At 46.9% G+C, this 17551-nt stretch overlaps 1 protein-coding gene and 1 long non-coding RNA gene across 5 annotated transcripts in view; one reads left to right on the forward strand and one right to left on the reverse strand.

Annotated features, from left to right (window-relative positions):
- The window catches only part of LOC132687705 (uncharacterized), a 30515-nt gene extending 28485 nt beyond the window's left edge, over positions 1 to 2030 (reverse strand). For 3 of the 4 annotated variants that reach the window (XR_009614231.3, XR_009614233.3, XR_009614230.3), the window contains exons 1-2: positions 1799 to 2030; positions 92 to 228 (exon numbers count right to left, since the gene is read on the reverse strand). This is a non-coding gene — a long non-coding RNA (uncharacterized LOC132687705). The remainder of the gene's footprint in view (positions 1 to 91; positions 229 to 1798) is intronic. The other variant, XR_009614234.3, reaches the window with a different exon arrangement.
- Positions 2031 to 2295: 265 nt separating this feature from the next.
- On the forward strand, positions 2296 to 17253 carry PSMD3 (proteasome 26S subunit, non-ATPase 3). Its single transcript, XM_060646168.3, has 12 exons — positions 2296 to 2689; positions 4957 to 5147; positions 6683 to 6820; positions 8845 to 8981; positions 9717 to 9907; positions 10047 to 10150; positions 14315 to 14429; positions 14533 to 14652; positions 14797 to 14900; positions 15168 to 15323; positions 16539 to 16589; positions 16798 to 17253. Exons 1-12 carry the CDS (start codon positions 2476 to 2478, stop codon positions 16873 to 16875), a joined length of 1599 nt encoding a protein of 532 aa, XP_060502151.1. The 5' UTR covers positions 2296 to 2475; the 3' UTR covers positions 16876 to 17253.
- Positions 17254 to 17551: the final 298 nt, after the last annotated feature.

Here is a 17551-nt window from a genome sequence, read left to right on the forward strand (position 1 = left end):
GATGATCTAACACCCTAACTATCCAGAAAGGTAACTTCATAAGGATGAACAACAAAGCTTGTCTGTTTTCTCCTTTACCCTTCTCACCCACCTGAGTGACAGATACGGCGTTATGAAGAAGAGGCTCTAATGAGTTTATTCCAGTGATGATTCAAAAGTTCTGTTATCCATCCCACAGCCCAAGGCAGCACGGAGACAGTTAGGGAGGAATTGGTCAAGGCATGCTCCCTAAAATCAGACAACATGTTTTTCCATTTAGTTCAAGGAGCTATTTGCAGCAATAGTATGACAAGGGGGAGACAATATCCTTTCTACATTTGAATATAAAGAATATGATCAAAACATATTCCTCTGCTCTCTATGACCTTACAACAGAACTAGATTGTTTTGTAGAGTCTGACCTGGTTTAAAACTCAGGACTTCCCACAACTAACTTACAGTTTTTATTACGGGGAGTGGGACATGGGTACGAGGTGGAGAGAGAGGCTTTATGTGAGCATGTGGATGATGGATCTTTTCCTAATGATTCTCCTCAATTCGAGAAACACATGGTAGGAATCTAATATAATTCAGCTAAGCAAGGGAACCAACTGATCTTAGTGGACCACCTACATAATCACAGTCTTAGAAGTCTGGTCAGCAAGATTTTACTAAATGTAACCCCTACATTGAGTTAGGTTATATTGAAAATCATTTAAATAGGCCTAAATTTGGAACAGAGATAGTCTTTTGTTGTTTTTAATATTTCTTACTATAAATTTTCAACAGTAGTAACTGATTATTTGGATAATGTTTTATTAAACTAGCTACTATACACAAGCTATTACACATTTTATTGCAGATTTTTGCTCTGGGGAGTAATTTTTAATTGTATTATTTGCTAGAAAATCAGCATATAAGACATCTTTATATAAGACATTATCTTTAATGTCTTATATGCTGATTTTCTAGAAAATAACACAATTTGGAAGGGACCAAAACATGGAAAAGAGCGTCACACAAATCGTATCTGAAAGACAGCCTAGTCGATTATCCTCTAGTTCTGAAATTCTCATTTTGTAGCTGCTTTACTCTTTGCAAATACTCTTCCACCACACAGTTTTCTAGTGCTGCCTAGGAAATCTAATTTCAGTACATTTATCCCAGGTTTCGTGTAAGTTTTTAAAGTTTGGGAAAAAATAGGTACTTATTTACTAATATATCTTTTTCAAACTAGATTTATGTGAAAAGTTAAACATTAACTATTAATATACTTCTGCCACTCTGTAAAAAACAAGCAAACAAACACCTCAGGACTTCCATCAAGAGAAGAGATACAAGTTCCAAGTTAGGGAGGGAGGGGTTTTTTTGTTTTGTTTTTTGTCTTAAGAAGTTGGAATCTGTATCCTCCTCCTGCAGAATCACTGGAGGATTCCTTTGAAAAATAAGTGGACAGGGTTTCTGGTTCAACTTCATCCCCCTGGGGATTCTTAGATTCTCTTTAGGTACACTATTATTCTGCTCCCCGTTTCACTACAGTGTCTGGAGGCAAACAGGCACCCCGCAGACTCCCTGAAGCCTCTCCCAATAGGGGCTTCCACCGGCTTTCCTCCCGCCTCACAATACACAGCAGAGCGGAGCTTCTAGCAGACTACATTCTAGGGCTGTTTTTATAACCTCGCGCCCCGAACATGCTGGCCCTGTGCCACACATAGAGTGGTCCCGTATATTTTATACTGGAGTGATTGTACACAAGGGTACTCTCCTCCCCACCCCACCCCTATCCGCCTTCCCAGGCTACAGAGATTCTATGCCTTACTTTCGGCACTAGCTAAAATCTGACAAGAAGTCTGAATCCCATTGAGTTCCTCCTACTCTCCAGTTCGGGGCTCACATATCTCTTTCGTAGCTTCTGCCCACGCGCTGGATGCACTGGACGGCGGTTGAGTACGAGCCTCGAGAATCTCGATCGCTATCCTAAACTGGGGGCAGACTGAGCGAGTGGGGGCAAGAAACCGCCGGGCAACTCATGACGCCCATCACGCCCTGCTCTGCGATAGGCCCTACCTACTCCACGTCGGTTCGGGCGCTCTTGAGTCCGAGGTAACCCAGATTGGAGCCTGAGGGGACATCTCGTGGACGTGCGTGGAAATGCACTCGAGAGGAACACCAGAAAATCAACACACTGAAGCACTCCAAAGAAAGCGGGCCAAACCCATACAGACTCCTCCCCGTTCCTTCCTCGAAGATCCGCCTCCATCCTGCACCTCGGCTGTTGATTTCTTTCCCTTTTGTGGACTCGGCTTTCGGCCCGCCGGGCCTGGCGTTTCCCAGAAGGCCCAGCGCCGGGAAAGGGTTTGCAGCTGCTCAGTCATCGTGCGGCCCGTCGCGAGCCCGCGCTCGTGTGCAGGCCCGGCTCGGTTCCTGATTTCTGGTGCGAGGATTCACGCGAACCCCCGGTCTCTGTCCCCGGACTAGGCCGCGACCCCGGGCACCATGAAACAGGAGGGCTCGGGGCGCCGCCGCGGCGCGGAAAAGGCAAAGCCGCCGCCGGGCGGAGGGGAGCAAGAACCACCGCCGCCCCCGACTCCCCAGGATGTGGAGATGAAAGAGGAGGCGGCGGCGGGTGGCGCGTCAGCGGGAGAAGCTGACAGCAAAACGGCGGCGGCTGAGCACTCCCAGCGAGAGCTGGACACCGTCACCTTGGAGGGTACGAGAGCCCGGGCCGGGGACGTGCTGTGATCACGGATGACAGAGCTCCTCGGGATCCGCAGCGCAGCTTCCACCATCCCCGGTTCTTTAGGAATATCCCCAGTGCCCACCTCCAGTCCCCTGACACTCCCGACCCCAGTCCCAATAACTGAACCTTCTCTCCAGGTTCCGGACTCCTCCCTTCACACACACCTTCCTCTGCCTGAGTTGCATCTAGAAGTAGGTCTCACTGGGCCTGTAGACTCCCTCTTCTAGGTCTTCTCTGACCTACTCTGTTTACATCCACCGAACTGATTCTAACGCCCCCAGCATATGATTGATCCCACCAGAAACCAGTGTTTGTATTTGTGTATAAAGGGTGTCAGGGTGACGCAGAATACTGGCCCTTGAATTTTAAGACTACAAAAGTTTTCTTTTGCTAGCTATCTCTAGTAAATTCACCTAAGGGAAGACTTTCTACTCAGTATCTTGCTTTCTTGTTTCTGTAACGAAGGTTCCCCAACAATCCCAATGTACTTCTGCTCCCTTACTCCTGTTTCTAAAGAGTTTAAACATTTTACAGACTTGCAAGTTTTTAGGTGTCATCTTTGAGTTCCTAATATCTTCGACCTAAAATATGAACCAATTCCTCCATTTCTTTTCTCCTAAGTGCTTGTTTCCAGTTTCTTACAGCCCTCTTGCTCCTCCAAATTCACATTTTTCTTAGAGATCCTGTCCACATTTGGAGTGGGTAGACTGAGAGCTTCCCACTGTGACCCTTGTGCTATTTTCCCAACTCTGGATCAAGTGGAACCAGATTGTTCATTGGGTTTTCTCCCTAATGATGGACACATAGTAAACCCTCTGTAATGTTAGCAGTTATCATTACTGTGTCATTGATGGGACCCAGACACCCTATGCTAAGTGTACAAAGGTAACTAAGAAACTACCAATGAAATGTATTCCCTTATTCCTAGACACTTTAGTTGTTTCCAGTTTTGTACTGTTATAAATAATTTTTCAACAGTCATCTTTGTGACCAGGTTTTTAGTCTACCTTTACAATTATTTCTTCAGTATAGATTCTAAATATGCCTGAATTGAAAGGGTAGGCGTTTTTAAGGTTTTGGGTAGGTATTGTCCAGGGAAATTGTACTGATTTATGTTATACCAACAGAAATATCCTGTTCACTGGTAACTTTGTTATGATTTCTTAAATATTACCAATTTGGTAGTTGAAAACATTTCCATTTGCAATTATTCAAAAGCTAGTAAAATGTATTTTCATGTCAGTTAGCTATATTTCTTCTTTTTGTATTGTCTATTTGTGGTTTTTTTAATGTTTTTTTTTTGAGACACACACACACACACACACACACACACACACACACACACACACACACACACACACACACACACACACACACACACACACACACACACGGTGTGAGTGGGGGAGCGGCAGAGAGAGGGAGACACAGAATCCAGAGCAGGCTCCAGGCTCTGAGCTGTCTGCACAGAGCCCGATGCTGGGCTCCAACCCACAAACTGTGAGATCATGACCCAAGCGAAGTCAGACATTTAACTGACTGAGCCACCCAGGCCTCCCATTTGTGTTCATTTTTACTTGTCCTAGTTATTTATGCAAGTTCTTTGTAAAATAAGAACATGACTCTCTGGTCACATTTGTTGCAAATATTTTTTTTGTTCAGTTATTCGGAAGGATTTTTTAGAGTGGAGTTCATCATGCGTGTGCGTGCACGTGTGTGTGTATGTGTATGACTTCTCCCATTGTGTTTTTTTTTTTAAGTTATTTTGAGAAAAAGAGAGGGTGGGGGAGGGGCAGAGAGAGGGAGAGAGAAAATCCCAAGCAGGCTCCGTGTTGTTAGTGCCAAGTCCTATACAGACCATGGGATAATGACAGCCAAAATCAAGAGCCTTCTGAGCCAGGTGCCCCTCTACCATTGTTTACATTTAGAAAGTCTTTTCCTGTATAGAAATCTGTTAAATCTCCATGTATTTGTCTTGTTTTTTGTTGTTCTCTTTACCTTCCTCTTTCTGTCACCCTCTACCCTTTCCCCTACCCCAGCTTTAATTTTTGTCTCTTGGTTATGTCTTAAAATCATTATTTGGCATCTGTAAGTATTGCTTAACCCTACTAGGCAAAAGAAGTGGTTGGCTACATCTTGCCCTTTTATAAGAGGTTCCCTAGAACTACTTGCCTGGAGGGTGAGAGGGAATAGGAAGAATTGGAAGTAACATTGTTTTCTTCTGTGGTCCTCCACAGACATTAAAGAGCATGTGAAACAGCTGGAGAAGGCAGTTTCGGGCAAGGAGCCTCGATTTGTGCTGAGGGCCCTGCGGATGCTCCCTTCCACATCACGTCGCCTCAACCACTACGTTCTGTATAAGGCTGTACATGGCTTCTTCACCTCAAATAATGCCACTCGAGACTTCTTGCTACCCTTTCTGGAAGAGGTGAGTGAGTCAGGTGCTTAAAGTATGCAGGCTTGGTCTCAGACCACATCCCCCCACCCCACCCCTTGATGTAATGTTTCCCATCCTGAAGATCTGTCTGATTACCTGCTGTAGCTGAGTAGTGAAGCAAAGCAGCCCATTTTAAGACTCATTTGTCCCCTAACAAGGGAACCATCTTTCTGCCCTATAGTGTCATTCTTCTGAGTCAGGGAAAAAAACTGGGAATCAGGACCCTTTGAACCAAACTCACTTAACGCTGCTCCTCAGCACGAGCACTCTCCTCCAGTTGGGTGGTGTCTCCATTGTCCTAGGAGAAGGTACCACCACCTCTGAATCCTCACTGAGGAGGACGTATAAAACAGTGGTTAAGAGCACAGGTTCTGGGAGCACCTGCGTGGCTCAGTTAAGCGTCTTACTCTTGATCTCAACTCAGGTCATCATCTCACGGTTTGTGAGGTGGAGTCTGCTTAGGATTCTCTCTCTGCCCCTTCCCATCTTGTGTGAGTGTGCTCTCTCTCAAAAAATAAATAAAAAAAACAAAATAAAATGTTAAAAAAAGAATACAGGTTTTGGAGGTGGAGTCAGATTTGAACCCCAGCTATACCATTTGGTACTTGTGGGACTTGAGCAAGTGACCTAACCTCCTTATGCCTCATTTTCATTGTTAAATGTAGTGAACAGATTCGGGGGATGAGGCTGAGTAAAGGAATGTCTTAGAACCTTCCCTGGCACATAGTGAATGCTGATGAAATTTGGTGCAGGCAGTGGTCTCCATGCCACGAAAGACCTCTCCTTTTCCTTTCTGGCTGTAAAATCCCCCTTATGTACAGGTCCTGACCCTTCTCAAATCACGTTGTCCCTTCAGCCACCTTCATCCCTAAAATCCTATACGCTCACAGGCTGTTCCATAGATGTGAAAACTCAAACAATCCCTTGAGGTGGAATGATGAAGAAGAGTGTATTGTCTGGGAACGAGAAAGCATCCTCCCCCCAACCTCACCTGGAATGTTTTTTAACCCTATATCTCTAAATTCACCCAACATGTTTGCTTTTTGAGCTGTTGCATATTATTCCAGTTTTGGTGACTAGATCTGATAATAAGTACTATGTATATGTCACTTCCCCCAAATTTCCTTTGTTCCCACAAAAAAAAAATTGTATCTCATTATTCTTGATCTCATCTCTAGAATTATGTTACTTTATTAAACCCTATCTGATCAAATTTGCAGTGGTTCCAGGTGTGGTGGTTTAATCTCTACTTAGACTGTAGGTTTTTTGAGGGGGTCCTTACATCATCCTTTCTGTCCCCATTATATTCTGTAAAGATGTCTGTTACATTCCCGTAACCCTTTTCTTGTTTCTATTGCCAGCCTCCTTGACTTCTTTCAGAAGGTGACTGTGTGCCATCTTTGTTTTTGCATCCCCAATACCTAGAAAAATCTTGCACATAGTAGGCATTCATCGTGGGTGTTTAGTAAATTCTTGGTTGACTGATCTGACTGAGCTTTTCCACAGTAATTCATGTCTTCTCCTAGCCCATGGACACCGAAGCTGATTTACAGTTCCGTCCCCGAACAGGAAAAGCTGCATCAGCACCCCTCCTGCCTGAGGTGGAAGCCTATCTACAGCTCCTCGTGGTCATCTTCCTGATGAACAGCAAACGCTACAAAGAGGTATCCAGGGCCAGTGGGCAAGGTTAACATGTCCCAAGCAGTGCATGGGTTTTGTGGGAGAGATTGTCTCTGGTGAAGAAATGGAGAGAATCACTGGGCTCTTAAACAGCCCCCAGACTCTTACCCCATGTGGGAACACACCTAACTCCACATCCAGGAAGCCCCCTCAGCTCCCATTCAGATACCATGGGAAGGGGCTAGCGGCCACCATTCTGTGCTTGTCTGTGGCATAGTGCCGGTGTCGTGGATTCTGTTAGGATAGAGATTTGGAGATAGAAACCAACGTTCAAATCCCAGCTATACCTTAGGCAAATTAATTTCTCCTGGCCTTATGTCAGATGGGGAAAATAGTGCCCAATTTACAAGATCATTGTTGGCATTAAGTAAAATACTGGCACAATGATCTGCATATAGTAAGCTTTCACAAAGTAGCAGCTCTTTTCATGGGACCGAACAACTCCATGGATACTGCTCTACCACTTCTCCCTCTGACTGGGGCCAACTTCTTTGCCATCACAGCTACTGTCCCAAGAGCATGCTTAAGAAATGACAGGTCCCTCTCAATTTCCTGTTTTGTTTTTTCCTTACCTTGCCTTGAGTTGGTTTTTGTTTGTTTCTAAATATAGTTCACCCCTTTATTTTATTTTATTTTTTTTAGTTTTTTAATATTTATTTTTGAGAGAGAGAGTGTGTGTGCAAGTGGGGGAGGGGCAAAGAGAGAGGGAGACACAGAATCTGAAGCAGGCTCAGGCTCTGAGCTGTCAGCACAGAGCCCTATGGGAGGGCTCCAACCCATGAACTGTGAGATCATGACCTGAGCCAAAGTCGGATGCTCAACTGACTAAGCCACCCAGATGCCCCATAATTCATCCCCTTTAAAGTGTACAATTCAGGGGTACCTAGCTGGCTCAGACAGTAGAGCGTCTGACTCTTGGTCTCCAGGTCATGAGTTCGAGCCCAACATTGGGTACAGAGAGTACTTAAAATAAAATGAAGGGCGCCTGGGTGGCTCAGTCGGTTAATCATCCTCCTTCAGCTTAGGTCATGATGTCACGGCCTTTGGGTTTGAGCCCTGTGTCAGGCTCTGCTCTGACATCTCAGAGCCTGGAGCCTGCTTCAGATTCTGTCTCCTCTCTCTGCCCCTTCCCTGCTAGTTCACCTTTCTTCCTCCCTCTCTCTCTGCCTCTCTCTCTCTCTCAAAAATAAATAAACTTTAAAAAAAGAAGATCTAAAATAAAATCAATTATGGGGCTCCTGGTGGCTCAGTCAGTTAAGCGTCTGACTCTTTATTTCAGCACAGGTCATAATCTCACAGTTTGTGAGTTTGAGCCCTGTGTCAGGCTCTGCACTGACAATACAGAGCCTGCTTGGGATTCTCTTCTCTCTCCCTCTTTGCCTCTCCCTCACTCAGGCTCTTTCTCTCTCAAAATAAATAAACTTTAAAAACAGTTATAAAAAAATAAAGTGTACAGTTCAGTGGGTTTTGGTGTGTTCACAAGGTTGTACAACCATCATCACTGTCTAATTCCAGAATAATTTCATCACCCCCAAAAGAAACACCATTGCTGTTAATAGTCATTCCCCATTCCCCGCAGCCTCCAGCAACTACTCATCTCCATTTTCTGGCTCGTGGATTTTCCTATTCTGACATCTCATATAAATAGAATTATATAATACATGGCCTTTTATGTATGGTTTCTTTGACTTAGCATAACGTATTGTAGGTTTGTCCATGTCGTAGTGTGGATCTGTGATCCAGCCCTTTTTGTGGGTGAATAATATTCCATTGTATGGATATGCTGCATTTAGTTTATCCATATATCCAGTGATGGGCACTTGGAGGGATCATTTCACTTTTTGGTAATAATAATGCTGCTATGAACATTTGCATACAAGCTTTTATGTGAACATGTTTCCAATTCTCCTGGATTTATGCGTAGAAGGGGAGTGCTGGCTCATGTGATTGCTCCATGTCCAAGCTTTTGAGGAACTGCCACTAGATTCTCTTTTGGCTGCCTCCCCAGGCACAGAAGATCTCTGATGACCTAATGCAGAAGATCAGCACTCAGAACCGCCGGGCCCTGGACCTTGTGGCCGCAAAGTGTTACTACTATCATGCCCGGGTCTATGAGTTCCTGGACAAGCTGGATGTGGTGCGCAGGTACGGGTGGCCAAGGTCTGACCCTAAAGTTAAGAACTATCCCCCAGGCTCTTCCCTTTACTCCACATCAAGGGAGTACTGACTGGTAGGTCAAGGGTGGAAGGACAGGCTAGAAAACATTTCACTCCTTTGCTTAGAGCTTGTGGTGGCTCCCCATTTTCCTCAGGGAAGAGTTGAAGTCCTCGTGATAGCACATAAAGCCTGATGTGCTCCGGCCCTTGTTACTGCCTTCTTGACTCCAGCACCCTCTGCTCCCCTGACTCCCCACACTGGCCTCCCTGCTCTTCCTGGGGCATGACAGGCATGCTCTTCTCTCTACCGAGAATGCTCTTCTCCCTGCTTCCTTCAAGCCTTTGTTTAATTGTTCCTTTCTCAGCAAGTCCTACCCTGATCAAGCTATTTAAAATTGCAACCCCATCCTCCTCACCTCCTGTGTTCCCTATTACACTTACCCTCATTTCTCCATAGCCCTGATCTCCTCCTATCATGCTAAGTAATACACTTACTTATCATGATCATTGTCTGTCACCCCCACGAGAATGCAGAGTTGTGTCCTTTTGGTGCACCTAGAATAGTGCTTCACACCGCAGGCACTCAATAGTTGAGTATTCAGTGAATAACCAGAAAAGCAGTCTGTGTCACTTTTTTTGGAATTGAGAGAGAATGGAGAGCTCAAAGCAATTCAAAGAGTTCTTATTTGAGCCCTTTGATATCTCTTTTCTTCCCTTCTTGAAGCTTCTTGCATGCTCGGCTCCGGACAGCCACCCTTCGGCATGATGCGGATGGGCAGGCCACCCTGCTGAACCTCCTGCTGCGGAACTACCTACACTACAGCTTGTACGACCAGGCTGAGAAGCTGGTGTCCAAGTCCGTGTTCCCCGAGCAGGCCAACAACAATGAGTGGGCCAGGTACCTCTACTACACAGGTGAGCGATGGGCCCGACCCTTGAGTCAGATCAGAAGGTGTCTCAGCTCACTTGGTGCATGAGACACCCATTTGACACTGGTTTGCAAGGGGCTTTGGATGATGCCATTCTCTTGACCCACTCCTTTCTCTACCCCCAGGGCGAATCAAAGCTATTCAGTTGGAGTACTCAGAGGCCCGGAGAACAATGACCAATGCCCTTCGTAAGGCCCCTCAGCACACAGCTGTTGGCTTCAAACAGACGGTGAGCAGCAGTTCTCATCCCTACACTACTTATTCATCTGATAAGGCTTTGGTTCTCTTTCCCTACACAGGCCAGGGAAGGTGTCCCTAACCTTCATTATCCAAAAGGTGTATCATTGTGCATAGTGCATTTGTGCGTAATAACATTGGTCAAAGCACATTAAGCAGATACTAGCTGCACCTCTGGTGGTTATGTTCAGAGAGAGTATTCTCCTTGGTAGATAGGTTTAGAATATTCCCATTGCCCCAGCGCTCTTTACAGTCATTCCAGGCACGGGCCCGGATTATGTTGAGAATCCCCAGGCTCTTCTCTGGTTTCTCACATGCCCATTTGGGAGCAGTGTTCTCTGTAGCCAGGGAATCCAGAAAATCTCCATAAGGCTGACTGGTTTGGGTGGAAAAACCTTGGCCACCTAATAGCTGTCAGTCACCCAAGTATTTTTTTTTTTGAGTGGTGACCTTGGTATTAGGCACTGTGAGATAGGTAAAGAACATTGACCTAGAAAGGCTTGAGAACCTTTGTAAAGTCACAGAGCCTGGTAGCCAGAATTTGGACCCAGGTTTCTCGACTACAAACCTCTGTTCCCACGTCAGTGTGACCTCTACCTCCTAGTGCGCTTGAAAGAGGAGAGGATGAAAATGTACAATGATTAAGTCAGTGTAGTTGAGATTTGGTCTGTTTCTGTTCAGAAGTTCAAAGAAAGACAGGTTTGATTTTGGTCAAATAATTAAAGACATCTTTAAAAAGTTAAATTTAATCTGGTGCTTGCAAATTGGTAGAATTTTCCAGAAGGGAATGGCTTTTCAGACATACACAGTACATATGCAGAATGTTGATTACTTACAACATAGGACATACACTAAAGTTTCTGAAAACACAGGTAATTAGCATATAAATTGTTGTGTCCTGGAGAGAGACATTGTGGGGTAAAGTAGGATTCTCAAACCAGACTTTACTCTGGTAAAGATGGATAAGGTTTCAGAGTTTTCTGTGGTGGAGCCAGGCAGCAGGAAGGAGCAGAAAGGGCTAGAGTGAGAGATCTTTGGCCAGGAAAGAGATGGAGTGGTTGCTTGAGAGAGGAAGAAGCAGAGTTAGGGAAACTTCCACCCAGAGGGACTTAAGCAAACAGGTGATGGGCCGAGGCCTTGGAGGAGCTAGGAAGGGATGGAAAAAGAGAAGCTAGCTTGAAGTAAAGCAGGGAGAAGGAAAATGTGTAAAAAGAGGCCTCAGGTTTAAAGTGGGGTCTACAACACTTTGAAAGCTTATTCACCCATATTGAAACTCGCATTCTCTCCTTGGGTGAGCTTCCTTGCTTGCATGGCTCAACACAGACCTCCATGATGCTTCACCAGAATCCATTTCTAACTATCTTAGTCTGTTCGAGCCGTCACACCAAGCTACCACAGACTGGGTGGCTTAAGCAACAGAGATCTATTTCCTCATAGTTCTGAAAGCCAGAAGTCTAACATCAGTGTCCGCATGGTTAGTTTCTCCTGAGGACCTCTCTTCCTTATAGATGGCCGTCATCTTCTAATCTCTTCAAATGGTCTTCCTTCTCTGCCTGACTGTATCCTAATCTCTTGTAAGGATACCAGTCATATTGGATTAGGACCCACTCATATGACCTCATGCCCCTTAATTATCTCTTTAAAAGCTCTGTCTCCAAATACAGGCATACCTTGTTTTATTGTACTTCGCACATACACGCTTTTTTATAAATTGCAGGTTAGTGGCAACCCTGCAATGAGCAAGTGTCTCGGCGCCATTTTTCCAACAGCATTTGCTCACTTCATGTCTCTGTGTCACATTTTGGTCTTCCTCACAATACTTCAAAGTTTGTTTGTTTGTTTGTTTGTTTGTTTGTTTGTTTTAAGTTTATTTTAAGAGAGAGTGTGTGCATGAGCTGGGGAGGGGCAGAAAGAGAATCCCAAGCAGGCTCCTTGCTGTCAGTGCAGAGCTCCATGTAGGGCTTGATCTCACAAACCGTGAGTCAGACACTTAACTGACTGAGCAACCCAAGCACCCCTCAAACTTTTCATTATGATATCAGTTATGCTGATCCGGGATCAGTGGTTACCACTTGTTGGAAGACCAGATGATAGCGTTTTTTAACAAAATATCTTCAGATTAAGGTACATATAGTGTTTTTTGTTTTTTAATATAATGTTATTGCATACTTAATAGATTATGGTACAGTGTAAACAACTTTGTGTGCACTGGGAAACCAAAAAGTCCTTTGACTCGCCTTATTGTGATATTCACTTTGTTGTGGTGATCTGGAACCGAACCTGTGATATCGCTGAGGGGTGCCTGTGTAGTCACATTCTGAGGTCCTAAGGGGTTAAAGACTTCAACATATGAGTTTGGGGGTTCAGACTTCAGCTTGATACTAATTCTGACCCCTCTTATGAACACCAGATCTACAAATCCAGCTTCCCACCACACATCTCTGTATAGATACTCCTCACACAAAGCTTGTCCAAAGCAAACCCCTCTGAGTACCCCTTACCAGTCCTTCCTTCTGCTCTCCCAATCAAGATAGGAGCTTCAGGATCATCCCGGACTCACCACCACCACCACCACCCCTCCTTCCACGTCACTAAGTTATCTGTTGATTTGTCCCCATGTCTTTTGTATTTGTCTCCTCTCTGGTATCACTGGTGCCCTTGTTCAGGCCACTAGCATTTCTGGTCATCATCCTCCCCTTTACCAACCCAGCTTCCACACAACTGCCTAACTAAAAAGAGCTCCAGGCCTGTGCCTGCCTTGCCCAGGAAGCTTGCATTGCTCTGCCTTACCTGCACAATAGAGCATTACAGTCTTGTGAGGTAGGCAGGCTGGGCATTACGGTCCGGTGCCACTGCCACCTATTTTAGGGACTAGGATACCAAGGACTTCGTTACTCAGCATTTCCTAACTAGTGTGTATATACTAGCATACTGTCTCCAAATCTGAGCTCAGCCTGGTTTTCAAAACAGCACGTCCTTAGACTGGCCCATCATCTTTCATCGCCTTCCAGACTTTCTTGGGGCGTGTCCTCACACTTATCCACCTCTTTTCTAATCTGTTTCCTTGACTGAAACAACCTCCTTCCTTTTTCTGCTTCATCAGAATCCTATGGCATATATTAACTTTAGCCTTTTTCCTGCATTTCCCCTCACTCATGGATTACTCCAGGGAACTGGGCAACATCATGGGTATTATATGGGTGGGTGTGGGCATGATCACCCACCACCCATTTTTTTTTTTTAATGTTTGTTTTTGAGAGAGAGAGAGAGAGAGAGAGTGCAAGCAGGAGAGGGGCAAAGAGAGAGGAGACATAGAATCCGAAGCAGGCTCCAGGCTCTGTGCTGTCAGCACAGAGCCTGATGGTGGGGCTCGAACTCACGAGCCGCAAGATCATGACCTGAGCCAAAGCCGGACACTTAACCTACTGAGCCACCCAGGTGCCCCCAGCCCACTACCCATTTTAACCCCTTACTTCTCTTGTGACTCTTGATATCACACGATCTAGCTGTCTGTGTTCCTGTTCGTCCCACTTGGTAGGAAGCTCCTTAATTGCTAGGCGTCACCCCTCTTACAGTTTTCCTCCCATGGTACTGAATCCATGGTAGGCGCACAGAGGTACTCATAGTTTTATGGAGAAGGAAGGGCCAAATTTTCCAGCCAGCCTTCTGCATCCATACTCGGGTCATTCACTGAGGTTCTGCCAGTCTCCTTCCTGAGCTTCTGCCTCTACCCAGATAACTTGTTCTACACATTCACCTCCTCTCCTCCAGGAACAATCCACCTCTCTAACCAGCATCTTTGGCTGACCCACACTCCATTCCCTAGGCCACTAAGCCCTGTTTTCTCACTATTTCGGAGCCACAGGACATACCCATCTGGCCTGTACTTCCAGATTGTTGCCATGGCAGAGCAGTGTGTATGGATTAGCCAGATTAACTGGAATTTAGGGCTCAGTGTGGGCAAAAAGGCAGATATTCCCAGTACCTGGCTCTGGAGGCAGATCTTCAATTCCACGCCCAGCTCTGCATGGGCCTAATCGCAGTGCCATTTTCCCTGTTTCCCAATGCGTCTGACTGCACTGAAGCCCCATTTCTCTCCCTTCTCCCTCCTGCTGGCGCTCCCTGCCCACTGTGTTCCTGTGTCACACACTGCCAGGTGCACAAGCTTCTGATTGTGGTGGAGCTGCTGCTTGGGGAGATCCCAGACCGGCTACAGTTCCGTCAGCCATCTCTCAAGCGCTCGCTCATGCCCTACTTCCTTCTTACTCAAGGTAAGGGTGGTCCCGCTCCCAGAGCTTGCCAGACCCCTAGCGCTGTAGCCTTTTCAGTGGGTTTGCCTGTTTGCGTCATCTGATCCACTCCTCCCCGCTCCAGCTGTCAGGACCGGAAACCTTGCCAAGTTCAACCAGGTCCTAGACCAGTTTGGAGAGAAGTTTCAAGCAGATGGGACCTATACCCTAATCATCCGACTACGGCACAACGTCATTAAGACAGGTGCGGATCTGAGTCTGAGAGGCTGCTGGAAGAGCAGGACCCAGATCAGCTTCTGCAAGGGATGGTGGCAACCCTGTGGGTGTCCATGGGTGGGCAGAGGGTCTGTGGCCACCCTGCCCACCCCAGTGCTCCTTCCTCTCCCAGGTGTGCGCATGATCAGCCTTTCCTATTCCCGAATCTCCCTGGCCGACATCGCCCAGAAGCTGCAGCTGGATAGCCCAGAGGATGCAGAGTTCATTGTTGCCAAGGTGGGGCCAGTTCCGGGACTGCAGTTGCTACCCTCCTGCCATATTTCAAGGGGTGGGAATGGGACACTGGCCAAGGAAGGGAATGGGTTCAGTAGTGGCATGGTCTTTTCAGGGAGTGCTGGCCTTACAATGAGGCCAGGAGGTTGCCAGAGAGTGTGTGTACGTGAGTGAGTGTACAAGTGTGAGGAGGAGAGGGACAGGACAGGATGTTCTCAGATTTAGAAGATGGGCTTTCTGGTGACTTTTCCTTTATTTGGGGGCCGGCAGGCCATCCGGGATGGTGTCATTGAGGCCAGCATCAACCACGAGAAGGGCTACGTCCAGTCCAAGGAGATGATTGATATCTACTCCACCCGTGAGCCCCAGCTGGCCTTCCACCAGCGCATCTCCTTCTGTCTAGATATCCACAACATGTCCGTCAAGGTGAGAAGCCGGGGCTGTAGAGGGGGGTTAGCAGCACCTGCGAATTCCTCAGAGGAGGTTGGCCTAGATCCCAGACCATCTCTGTAAAGTCCCTGAATGGCAGGGCAGGGGGTCCCAGAGTGAATGAAGGACTTGGCATGTGGGCCTATACGACCTTCGCCTGCTTCTAAGGGTCTGGTTGCCCGGGAGGGAACCAGATGGATTCACAGTACAGGGTTCCAGATTTGCTTCCAAATCTGAGTCCTTCACCTTGTCTGAACCTCTGTTTCTCCATCTATGAAACCGATGGGGAGATTACCTGCCCTGTCTGTTTTGCAGGGTTGAGGACATTAAATGAAATCACTGTCTTAAGACACTTAGTGAAGTCTGAATTGTGGAAAAGGTAGGGTGGGTATCTAGTTCCTCAAAAGGTCGTTAAGCTCTTATCCTGTGGCAGGCACTGAGTTAGGTGCTGGTACTGTTCGCCAAATTTTTTTTTTTTTTTAAGTTTATTTTGAGAGAGAGAGCACACATGAGCAGGGAGGGGAGGGACAAAGAGAGAGGGAGAGAATCCCAAGCAGGCTCTGTGCTGTCAGTGCAGAGCCCAACCCAGGGCTCCCCAAAATCATGACGTGAGCCGGAATCAAGAGTCAGATGCTTAACCGACTGAGCCACCCAGGTGCCCTCTGTTTGCCAAATTTCCTGGCCTCTTCTTGCCCCAAGAAACTAGGGATGTTGTTACCTTGCTTAAAATCAGGTAAATGTTGTTCTCGGGGAGACATGAAAGGCCCTCTGTGACCTGGTTCCCCTTGTCTCTAGGCTCACTTCCCAGGTGCTCTTTTCTTCTCTACCCACTTTTCCTTCCTCTCCTCCCTCCCCACCCCCACCTCCCGGCTGGCCCCACTGAACTCAGGCCAGGCCTTTTCACACATTGAAACCTCTGCTTGGAATGCCTTTCCTCCATTCCCACAAGCAGTCAGTTCCTTTCCTCTGTTTTCCTCCTCACTGCCAGTCCCCCTCCCTGGCCAGTGAGAATGTCTTGATTCTCATTTCCAGTGTTTGCCACATGGTATAGTAGTAATTACCTTCCATGTCTAGCTCCTCACTAGACTAAACTAAAGAATGAATAGCCTAATTCATGTTGTGGTGCCCAGTACACAGAAGGAGCACAATAAACATATGTTCAGTGCATGCCTTGTCTTTATCTTGCTCCTGTCTCTACTGTGCTTCATTCAGGCCATGAGGTTTCCTCCCAAATCGTACAACAAGGACTTGGAGTCTGCAGAGGTAAGGTGCTTTCTGCTTTGGATGAGACTGAAAGCTCAAACTTCCCTACAGAGAGGGAAGAGTGGGGGGCAGTTTCTGGAAGGGCTGGGAGTAGTTCTGAAGCTCTGGCAGTCCCTGACCTTGGGGTGGGTTGGGCTCGGTGAAGCACTGTGTGAGAGAGCCTCACTGGTCCCCAGCAGCCCAGCCCTCACCCCACCTCTTGCCCCAGGAACGGCGCGAGCGAGAGCAGCAGGACTTGGAGTTTGCCAAGGAGATGGCCGAAGATGATGATGACAGCTTCCCTTGAGCTGGGGGGCTGGGGAGGAGTGGGGTGAGTCGGGAATGGCTCTTTATCTTTTCCCCTTGGGGCCCCCTGCCCAGGGAACTGGCCCCTTTACCATACATGTCTCACAGACAGCATATGTGCAGGGGGTGAGGGGTGCAGGGAGCCAGTCACCCCCACCTCACCCCAGGACCCCTCCCCAGCCAGTGACATATCACATGGTGGGCAGGAGGGTGGGCAGGCAGCCTCCCCAGGGCAGGGTCCTGGCTAGTGGTGTGGGCAGCAAGATGGGAGGGAATCTGTGCTCTCCCGGAAGTCTGGGACTGGAATCGGGACATGTGTTGGGTTGTATGTTTTTTGAAGCCTCAATTATGATTTTTAAACAATAAAAAGTTCTCCAAAGCTCTTTGTGCATCATTTAATAACTAGACTGCACTCTTCATACCTACAGTATTGACAGACCCAGATTTTTCCTTCCTGGTCTTGGGAGGGCCAGCCCCAGTGTAATCTGGGGACCTGATGTGACTGTGGATGAGAATGAGGCCAAGGGCAGGGTAAAGAGCTGCTGATCTGGCATCAGGAGGGCCTCTCTCCCATCTACCTGGCTGGCCAGTATTGGGCAAGTCACTAAACCTCTCCATCTCCTTTCCCACATCTGTCCAATAAAGGATTAGATTCCATGACCTGGCTCTGAAGTTAA

Source organism: Panthera onca, chromosome E1 (assembly GCF_046562875.1).
Source record: "Panthera onca isolate mPanOnc1 chromosome E1, mPanOnc1 haplotype 2, whole genome shotgun sequence".
Taxonomy (NCBI): Eukaryota; Metazoa; Chordata; class Mammalia; order Carnivora; family Felidae; genus Panthera; species Panthera onca.